The 10,941-nt window shown below is 39.2% G+C and overlaps 2 protein-coding genes across 2 annotated transcripts; one reads left to right on the top strand and one right to left on the bottom strand.

The window, feature by feature from the left end:
• Window positions 1–256: 256 nt before the first annotated feature.
• Window positions 257–3,899, bottom strand: clpp (caseinolytic mitochondrial matrix peptidase proteolytic subunit). The gene is made up of 7 exons (XM_055035008.1): window positions 3,778–3,899; window positions 2,136–2,237; window positions 1,810–1,881; window positions 1,634–1,730; window positions 1,208–1,395; window positions 1,011–1,116; window positions 257–871 (listed from the first exon to the last, which is right to left on the bottom strand). The coding sequence occupies exons 1-7, from the start codon at window positions 3,787–3,789 to the stop codon at window positions 657–659; spliced, it is 792 nt and encodes a 263-aa protein (XP_054890983.1). The 5' UTR covers window positions 3,790–3,899; the 3' UTR covers window positions 257–656.
• Window positions 3,900–5,353: 1,454 nt separating this feature from the next.
• LOC129363913 (guanine nucleotide-binding protein G(I)/G(S)/G(O) subunit gamma-5-like) lies at window positions 5,354–10,740 on the top strand. The gene is made up of 3 exons (XM_055036257.1): window positions 5,354–5,539; window positions 8,972–9,098; window positions 9,557–10,740. Exons 1-2 carry the CDS (start codon window positions 5,447–5,449, stop codon window positions 9,095–9,097), a joined length of 219 nt encoding a protein of 72 aa, XP_054892232.1. The 5' UTR covers window positions 5,354–5,446; the 3' UTR covers window position 9,098; window positions 9,557–10,740.
• The last annotated feature ends 201 nt before the right edge of the window (window positions 10,741–10,941 follow it).

Here is a 10,941-nt window from a genome sequence, read left to right as displayed (position 1 = left end):
AAGCATGTTTAATCACGTGTTTAATGAGTCATTATGCAGCATCTGTTACCTGGAGGAGGTCTGGTTACTTCATTCAAGATCTTTTTCTATTCATTGCTGCAGATGGATCACATTTCTCTAAAAATGGAAAAGGAAACTATGACTGAATGTGTAAATTTATGACAAAATATGATTTTAAGAAGTAGCAAAAGCCCTACATAGATGAGTGTTTTCAGTCAGCAGCGTTTGGAGTCATGGAGAGATCAAGCAGAGACACTTTGTGGTCAAACTAATGGTCTTTATTAGAAATCTGAATAACAAAGGTTTCCACTCCTGAAGGGATTTCTGGCAGCCATCTTTGTGAAACTCTTGCACACTTCAGGAAGCTCATTGTTTTTGGGTTTTTTTTATTTTATTTTTTTTTTTACATCCATAAAAAAAAAAACTTGATTTGTACCAGACTTGATGAAGAGACTGTAAGCAGGGTGAAAGGTGACTGCTGACACCTACAGTCAGTCTGGATTATGTGGAATTTATTTCATTCACTGCAGGAAGGAAGTTCTGCTTCTTTCAAAGTATGAGCCTGAGCTACTCAGCAGAGCGTCCATGGTGGAGAACAGAGACATAGTAAAGAAAGAGAGAAGCTGGATTTTGCTCTCAGTTCAGGGTTCTGGTTTTTATGAAGAGGGGGAGCTGGTACCAGGCGGGGTCTGATCTGGGGAAGCAGACTCCGGCTGTGGGGAGGGACTGGCTGCTGCTGCTGATGGTTCCTTCTGTACCAGCTCCGGTTCATCCTGGCCTGCCTGCGGGGGATGCACCAGAACCCGGTCAATCAGTCCAAAGTCCTGAGCCTCCATGGGGCTCATGTAACGGTCCCTCTCCATCACACTCTCTGAAAGGTGGAAAGAAAACAGCCTCTGTTTACCACCGGTCAGTTCAGATCAGCCCAGTGAAAATCTCAACTCAAATCTCTTCCCCTAAACACCTTTATTTCTTCAGGTTCACATCTTCACTACGTCTCACTAACTTACCTATGGTGTCCAGCGGCTGGCCTGTGTGCTTAGCGTAGATGTTGTTTATCTGTCTCTTCAACTTCAGGATTTCCTCAGCCTGAATGGCGATGTCTGTGGCCTGGCCCTGAAGACACAGCACTCTGTTAGCTCCATCTCTACTCTAGGTGTCAACTTTCCAGATCTTAGCTCTGAGGGGTCTGAACTAGCCTGCTTACCCTGGCCCCACCTGAAGGCTGGTGCACCATGATGCGGGCGTTGGGCAGCGAATGCCTCATGCCAGTCGTGCCTGCAGCCAGGAGCAGGCTGCCCATGCTGGCTGCCTGACCGACGCACCAGGTGGAGATGGGATTAAGGATATACTGCATAGTGTCATAAATGGCCAGCCCTGCTGTCACCACCCCGCCTGGACAGAAGAGGGAATATAAGTCAAGATTCAGGACTGAGTAGGAAATCCTTCAATGCAAAAACATTCAGAGGAATGTGAGCAGTTAAAAATGAAGGTAGACGCTGCTGAATAACAGTAGCAATAAGTTTTAATGAATGCATGTCATTAATGTCAACATGAACTAACAGTGGAGCTAACAATGAGCTAACAGAAGAGCTCACTGTGAGTTAACAGTGAGCTAATATTGAGCTCCTACCTGGACTGTTGATGTACATGTGGATGGGCTTGTTGTTGCTTTCTGACTGGAGGAAAAGCAGCTGGGCGATGACCAGGCTGGCTATGTTGTCATCAATCTGAGCGATATAAAAAGACACTTGATAACAAATTCCTCTGAAAATGTCTTCATATTTTCACCATTACCATAACACTTACAGGACCCATCACACAAATGATTCGTTCTCTCAGGAGGCGAGAGTAGATGTCGTACGCCCGTTCTCCTCTGCCCTAAAACACAGTTGTGCTTTTAATGACTTTATCATTGCAACATGTTCAACAAACTATTCTGGTTATGCAAATTCAGTCAATAAATATAAAAAAACATTTACATAAAATCCCCCAAACACATTTCAACACACGGACTGAAAACGAGGCCAAGTCAAAGTCAAGAGAAATGCTGCAGTGAGATCTTCAGTGTCTAAACCCCACAGTGAAGACCACCGAGTGGTGCATTGTGGGTAATGTTTGGTCAGGCTACTCACTGTCTGCTCCACCACTATAGGGATGAGAGGACTCCTCCACACCGGACTGTGGTGGAAAGACCTGCTGACCTTCACAGTCAGACCCCCGATGTTCAACACCCTCTATCAGACAGAAAACAAGTTTTCATCTTAAGATTTAGATTAAAAATATTCACCTCAACCAATATGTTTGTTTCAGAAAGGAAAGAAATGAGACAGACATCTTTAAAAATAATTCCTCAATGTAAAAGAAAAATCCATCTGGAAAACAGTAATTTACCTGTTTGCATCTTCTAGTTGCAAACAGTCTTTTCAATAGAAAAGTCCTTATTACAACATTTAAACCCTTCTTATAACCTAGCAGCTGTACTGAGTTTCCTCTACTATTCTGATTATGTTTGAGGATTAAGTCGGGCTTTGGCTAGGCCAATCAAAGGCTACTTTAAACTCGACCTGCCAGGGGTCTGGACTATTTTGGGCTTATAAACATCATGTGATGTTTGTGGCTCTAAGTCAAGTTTAGTTATCTGAACAATGCACAAAAATGGAAGAAAGGTTGCAGACCCCTGAACATTTTATTTAGTAAAGAAAGCCACTTCATTTCCTGGAAAGTCAACATAGAGCAGCCACAGAAGATAAAGAGCAGATTGAAGCTGTTTGATATCGATGGTTGGATGAAAGCAAGATACGAATGCTGGATTTTGATTGGTCAAGCCGATATTTCTGCATCTCCCATCATCTGGTGCTGCAGGTGGAGGGAGATGTAGAGGCGGACATTTTCTCTTTCCATCAGTCGAAAGTAATTTGTACATCATTTTTTTGTGATGATAATGAAAGTTTGATCATCTCAGTGTAGCAAGCCGGTAAAAACTACAACAAAACATTACATTCTGACGAATTAATTCATTTAGAAGTGGATGTTTAACTAATGTGAAATTACAGCAGATAGATGGGCATGAGACCAGCCAGCCTGATCCTTCACACAGTTGAAAAACCATTTGAAAAAACAATTTATTCATATTATTTTTCTGGCAAATGCTTTTGGTTTCTGATTTAACAATTCACATTAGAAGTGTTAAACAGAAGCAATTCTGATTTAACACTCAGATTAATCACACAGAAATATAAATGGTTACATCATATTAACAATTCAAAGTCATGACGAGTTTTCAGAAACTAAACCAGAGCTGAGACAAAACACGGACACAATGTTTTTCTACTTGATCTGAAAAAATAGAGCTTCCAGTTACTTTTTAGAGGTCTGCTAAGAAGTGAGAATATTCAGATTTTCAATAAAAACAGGTTTTGTAACATATTTCCTGACCGAACTTCAAACTGAACGTGATCAGGATGCAGCTATCCTGTTGTGCTGACAACAACCAGTGCAGAGCAGAAACAGCTGCTTCTGCTGCTCGGCTGACACTTATGGACAGGACTGACAGCGGCTGGCTGGGCTGCCTCCTTAAAACAGCGGCTGGGCTGCCTCCTTAAAACAGCGGCTGGGCTGCCTCCTTAAAACAGCGGCTGGGCTGCCTCCTTAAAACAGCGGCCATGCTGCCATGAAGCAGCAAAACACAGCAAGCAAGAAGTTGGCGTGAACCGCGTTCAGTGACGCAGCTGAACCCGACAGACTGCTGGAACACAAACTGGGTTCTGTACTCACTCGTAACAACATTCTGGAAGTGTTTTCCAGCTGGAGCCCCCTCTGCCTGACCCTGCTGCACCGGAACCTATTCTAACTCGACCTTTGGCAAGCTCTGTCATCATTTCCGTCTTTTACAGTGTCGCCTTGTCGCCACCGTGTGGTGAGAGTAGATTCAGTCACGGCGGGTGGCCTTTCTTTCTTTCTCTCTCTGTCTCTCTCTCTCTCTCTCTCTCTCTCTCTCTCTGTGTCTCTCTCTCTCTCTTTTTCTCTCTCTGGTTTCCTTTTTATTTTAGAGTTTTACAGAGGACGACTCTTCAGCATAAGCAAAGTTCATTTTGAGTGAGAACTAATCTGAGAAATGCACCAAAACATGAGCAGAATAATATTTCTTTATTGTAGATTTTAGAAAACTTGAATTTGCAGAAAATGTAATATTCTTGTCTGCTAGAAATCAAATATTATGAACACATGTTAATGAATTGAGTTGCATTTTTACCAAATGGTTCTTTTGTGGACTTGAGTAATTTCTTGTGTAGCAAATTTTTACTTTGACTTGAGCAAAAATATGTTGAAGTTGTGCAAATCATGCGGTTTGCTCTCCTCTCCTCCGGATTGAGCTGTAACTGCTGTGGAGCTCATCAGACTTTTGTGATGGGGGCAAAACATCTTTCCTCGTTGGACTATCTTATCATTCTGACCTACAGTGCCTGTCAAACGTATCCACCTTCTCGGATTTTTTACCTTTTCTTTTTTAACCAATCATTTGTAATAAAACTTAACAAGAAAAATCTTTAATGATGAATTGAAAGCAGATTAATTTAATTACATGAAAATATAAAACAGAAATGATTGTGCTTATGCTGATTGCACAAGTAGTCACCCCCCTGACCCTCACCTGGGGCAGTTTTTACTTAATGCACCTCTGCATGCAGTTACAAGATAACATCTGCTTTTCACCAACACCATGTGTGTAGAAGACAACAAACAAAAGAACAAACAAACAGATGAGAAAGTATTTCATACAGACCAGGAAGTTTGGTTCATAATTTAATGTTTTGCTTTCTTGACCAAAAAAAGTGTGTCAAAAGTCAAATATTTAATTTTTAAAAAATATTTATTTTTAAAAAAAATATTTAATTTTTAAAGTGTTTAAAGGTGATTTTGAGGAAAATAATTCAATCATGTTTGTAATAGTGTAAAATGAACTCAATAAGGCTGCAGCACACTCCCAGTTAGCTAATATAGGCTAAAGACCACACAGAAATGAAGGATTTTCAGCAATTGCTCTCATCCCAGTGGCATTATTTCATGGCTATAGTTAAGTTGGCAGCTAATTAAAAAAAGATCCATCCATTTTCTTTTTTTTTTCTCATGTTATCATGTCATGAGACACATAAGATAACCTTATAACTTTCTAAAAAGTAATCTTAATAAGAAATACATTTTTATTTCATATGAATAGAGTTAAAGTATTACATTTAGCAATGAATTGCTTATATAAATACATGAAGTCATTGATCATGTAATTTAGAAGGGGACAGCCTTAAATGTAAACTTTTACACACGATGTCGGTTTTATTTTGAAAAATTCTACCGGAAGTTCCACAGCTCTCCGACAGTTAAGGATTGGCTCATATGGGTACAGTTGCAAAGTCGCTGTAACTTTCTGTGTTTCTTGAACGCAGTTATGTCGAACAACAGCGCGGCCAACAGCAGTCTAGTCATCGCCCAGAAAGCGGTGAAGCAGCTGCGGCTGGAAGCGAGCGTCCGGCGGATAAAGGTAAGAAAGTCCCGCTCAGGACTTGTCTGTGCGCGTGACTCCCGCTCTGGAGCGCATCCTCAGCGAACTTCGGTGCGCGTGATGCTTGTTATTAATCTGGGGACATTTAATATCAGCGTAACTGGCTTTTTAACGTAATTTTACTATAAGTTTTAGTTCCGTCTTAAAACTTATTTTATGCCATTTTAAATGTGTGGATGCGGTGGATGGATGTTTGTGTTTATATTTAAAAGGAGATGGAATATAACACAAATACTTTTCTGTCACCGAGTCGAACTTCCCACGTCTGCGTTCAAAATAACATCTAATTATTTACATTGCAAAGTAATGGGAAAGCGGTATTACTGTATTATTTGTAGGAAATGGCTGCTGCAGACAGCTTCCTCTGGGAATTGAGCACAGTGATAGCTTTGTTGATTGTGCTGCTGTGTGACTGCTGGGATTGTTGGCGGGATACTTATTTTAGAACAGGGGGCAGGCTTGCTTTAACTATGTGTCCCAAAGAGGAGGGTGGAAAGTGAGGGTGAAAAAACAAAAATAAATTACAAGCATCAGTTTGTCTGAAAGTTAAGTTGCAGTCCGAATAGAAACTATACGCTGGAGACATTGAATTGAAGCAAATACAATAAATTCTCGTTGACAAGAGAACTAATACAAAAGTATTATCAGCAAACGTGTGTGGCATAACAGAAAATAAAATGGACCCCATCAGTACAGTATCCAGGACTGTGTAACAGTTTGTGGAACTGCATCAACACCTCATCACTGAATGAGCTGCTTTGGCTGAGAGGGTATTGCATACATAATTGAGGAAATCCTAATTATTGAACAGTGATAACAAAATCACAGTTATGTAATGAAGTGGCAATGCCAGCTATGATTTTACTTCAACTAAAGAGTGTACAGCAAAACAAACAAATAATAATAAAAAAAGGCTGATTGGTCATGGTGCAGTTTGATGATGTCACACCTCGCAACAAGAATTTGACATTTTCAACAATTTCTAATCTAACAATAATTTCAAATTCAAGTAAGCTGCTTTACTTTGAGGCTTTTATTAGGGCGGGTCATTTTTGACCCGTAGGACACACAGGGAGTAAACAGAATGTTATGATCGCACAAGGGTTAAATCAAATTCAACTTTTCATGTGTCCAGGTAATTTCCTGACCCACAACCAGAATCGAATCATAACAGGATTCAATGTGAACAAACAAAACAAAAGAGGAAGAAAGGAGAGGTCAGAAGAACAGTAACAGACTAACCTTAACAAAAGTCAGAATGACTTAAAGATTCCAGAGTACAGAGCAGATTTTGAGGAGCAAAATGTATGCAGAGGGGACGAAGTTCAGCAAGGGTTTATCTTCCAGGAGTAGGTCCAAATGGTTCCTCAACAGGGTGTGGAGAGCAGGAAGCAGGGGACAGCAGAGCTGCAATGGACCACCGTAGAATGGGTGAACAAGGAGATCTGTCCTGAAGAGAAAGCAACAAAACTTCACCCAATGAGGCGCAAACACCAGGAAGCAACTGAAGCTAGGAAGCTGGAAGCTCAGATAAACTTAGGTGAAAATATGGTGCTTGATTCTACTAGAAGAGCTGATCATCAGGTAAAGTTAGGTCATTCAACAGATCCTAAAATCCCCACAGTTAGAAGAGATAATTACAGGCCGATGTGGAATCTGCAGCAGGACAGCCACACCCTCCAGCAGAGATCCTCTGTTCACTCATATTCACTCTATTCTGTCCATTTGATGAAATGATTTGCTGAGAGCATTTAAAGGTTCTTATTGGGCAAAGATATCAGTCAGGGCAAAGATTCATCAAAAGACAGAGAAGAAAAGAATAAAGAACAGGAGCAGATCTGAAACTGATGAAAAGGCACGAAGAAAATGAAAGAAGCTGCAGAAATGCTTAGTGATTACTGGTTGTGTTTTACATGCAACCGCAATCACCTGCTGTGTTTTTCTCAATGTCCGGTTCAGTTAAAGAGTTACAAAACCACAGACCAGCCAGGCTGAAATCCCCACAAAACTTAGTGATAGATATTCTTCATGAATGTACGTGGAAACCAAAGTTCAACTGTTTTTGACCTTAATTGTAAAAAATCTCTTTGGCACTGAAGTAATAAGTTAAAAAAAATTATTGCAAACACTCAGGTTTGCAGTATACAGTGTATTTTTGAAAGCTGAAATGAAGAGGAATTTTCTTTTAGCGCTCCATTAACCCACTGACCTCTGATAAAACCTAAGCCTTTTAGAAGACCTGTAGGATGACCTGGACAGGACTGGACAGGACAGGACAGGACTGTCCACCTGCAGCAGAAACAGAGCTGGAGCTTGTTAGCTATGAAGACAAACACATGTTCCCAACTCAAGTGCTGCGCGATGAAAGATGTATTTAAGAAGACTGGAGACTGTATGTAATTTAAATGATGCTTCAACAAATTATTAATCTTGGTTGATGCTGGACAATAGGGCTGAAAAATGTGTCAAGATAAAAGCATTTCATGTCAGTCCATATCGAGAATTATCAACAACAGTCTTAACTCCTGCCAAATTACAGGTATGACAGTTTCTGTTTTATCCACAGTTTTCACTCCACTCTGTTTTGTATTTTCAAGCAGTTATTAAGGGCAGCAACCAAAGAGTGATGAGTTGATGCCACCAGCCTTGATTAGCTGCTGTGAAAAGTTGAGCGGTGAAAGCCTTTCCTCTGCCTACATCCTCCAGAATGCTGTGTGATTCTGGATTGGAGTTCAGTGAATATTCTACATATTGGATATTAAATATTTTGTCTATTGATATTGGTCACGTACCTATGGTCATATATAGTAAGTTATTTATTGTAGTTTTAGTGTAAGGGGACTAAAGTTTTTTATGTCATGGCATCTTTTTTTCTTGTTCAGCTGACTTGTCCCAAGTATAATGTAAATGAGTATTGCTTTGATGAGGCTCTTTTGTCAGATTAAAAGTACTTTTTGAAAGTGACATTTAAGCAGGTACTCAACTTACTTTCCATTAAGGCCACAATATGAAAAGATTTATGATGTACCTGATGTACAATTCTTACCTTAGCAGAAAATCATGTTAATTAACAGAAATAAAGACTCAGAAACATCAGTCTCAGCAGAATTCATTTATACAATGTGTGAAATGGATTACTGAAATCAATTAACTTTAATTAATATTCTAATTTATTGACAATACATCACACTGAAGTTGGGCAAAGCATTCAGTTGATTTATTTTGGGCTCATTTTCTGACTGAAAATTCCTGGAGTTTTAACAAGCTGACGATTTATCTTCATGAACCCGGCTGAGGCGCTAGTGGGGGTTCTGTCCCACACTGGGTCCGTTTTAGTCACACATTCTTACCACCTGAGTTGATATTAATAATCAACAAACAGTCCTCTCTTGTGTTTTCTGTATTGTTTAGGTTTCTCAGGCAGCTACAGAACTGAAGACCTTCTGTTTGCAAAACGCTCACAAAGACCCTCTGCTGACCGGGGTTCCCTCCAGTGATAACCCATTCAGGCCTCCCAAGTCATGTGTTCTGCTTTGAGGTGTGTGTGTGTGTGTGTGTGTGTGTGTGTGTGTGTGTGTGTGTGTGTGTGTGTGTGTGTGTGTGTGTGTGTGTGTGTGTGTGTGGTGCTCTTTTACACAAAGAAATATTATTCACACTCTTCTTAAATGTCTTGTTTTCTTCTCACATGATGTTATTTGATACTTGGTTCACATCTTCTTTCCCTAAACATCTCAATTGAAAATGTACTTCCTAAAAGTCGAATAAAAATGACCAACATGAGCTTGGGGATTCTATCCAGGGCTTTTTCACAGGTTTTGTTTTCTGTTTACTGTTACATGGAGATGTCATCTCTGACAAACAATGTCATCCAGAATGGGATGACATGAAACATTTTATTCTAGAACAGCAGCAGATCTTTTGACAGTTTTAGAGGGCTCTTTTTGTGTGTCTTTGGAGATAACTTCATATAAATGTCAATTTGTCTTTTATCTGTAGGGCGAAGGAGAGTGGAACAACCAAACAGTTTCCTGTGGATTTTCACAAAGTTGAAGACAAAGAAGACGACCCCACTGCTTGCAGCTGGTTTTCAGAAGGACTTTCTGACCACAAAATAATTTTGAAGTGAAGAGAAACATAATCCCCAAAATCCTTTGCATTTCCAAAGCTTTTCCAGAATGAATCTAAAGTTAAATGTTGGATGAGTAGGCTCTGCTGCTATAAGAGTCTGAGACGTAAAATACAATATTTCGACATCTTAGAATTTTTTAATTCACTTTGTGCCTTTATTGTTCAGCAATCGCTACTTTAGTAGCATTTAAAGTACAGCGACAAATGTTTCTTTTCCTATTCAAAGTTCTCAGTAATTTAATTCCACCTGTTAATAAAAGAGTTTGACATGCATTTAGCCAAACAAATGTTTTCTGATTTATTGTAAGTTTTACAGATTTGTCTCTATGGAAAAATATATTTTGATCACTAATTGTCTGTTGTATTTTAACTGATTTTTAAGTGGTTCTCTGCAGTTGTAACATACTCATTCACTAACTTATAAAGTGCTTTGAAACAAAAATGCATAACTATAAAATTGTTACAACACTCACTAAGATCACGCAGGAAAAAATGTTAATAATGTTTCTACTATCAACTAAGTAATAATATTTGTCAATCATCACAAAATGTCAAATTGTCATGTTTTTAGGTGCAATGCCACCTGATAACTTTGAACTTGAACTGCAGATTCACAATGAAACAGTCTGCTGTGTCTGTCTGACCTGTTTCCATTATCAGCAGGAAAATGGAAACAGGTCAGAGTTGGTGGGTGATGAAGCTAAATACAAGGCAATGCTGGAAGAAAACCAGCTGACACTGCAAGCTGCTTCACACTGGGCCAGAGAATCATCTTCCAGCAGAATAACAACTCCAAATTTACAACCAGAGCTACAATAAAACGATTTAAATCAAAGCATATCCATATGTTAGAATTGGACAGTCAAAGACTAGACCTAAATACAATTGTTTACAGACATTCCACCTAACATGGCTGAGCTTGAAACATTTTGCATGCAATTATCAATTTCTGTCCCAGATGTATGATGCTGTTACAGATATACAATAAAAGAATATTTGCAAAAAAATGCAGTTCTACAAAATATTGAGTTACAAATAAAAAATACACACTGCGTTTTTCAGACCTGAATTTGTGAAGCATTTTGAAAACGTATATCCTTTTTGTTCCACTTAGCCATTATACATTGTGTTTAATGAATTATAAAGACTGGCTGTAAAGAGATCAAATGTGAAGCATTTATTGGAAAGACACTGTTTAATACCGTTTTTTATGAATAAGCAAATCTCAATATATGAAAAAAGTACCTATAGAT

The sequence above is a fragment of the Poeciliopsis prolifica genome, unplaced genomic scaffold, assembly GCF_027474105.1.
Source record: "Poeciliopsis prolifica strain line A6 unplaced genomic scaffold, Auburn_PproV2 SCAFFOLD010, whole genome shotgun sequence".
NCBI classification, from domain to species: domain Eukaryota; kingdom Metazoa; phylum Chordata; class Actinopteri; order Cyprinodontiformes; family Poeciliidae; genus Poeciliopsis; species Poeciliopsis prolifica.
The sequence above is the reverse complement of the archived record's forward strand: the minus strand, read 5'-3'. Positions and strand labels throughout refer to the sequence as shown.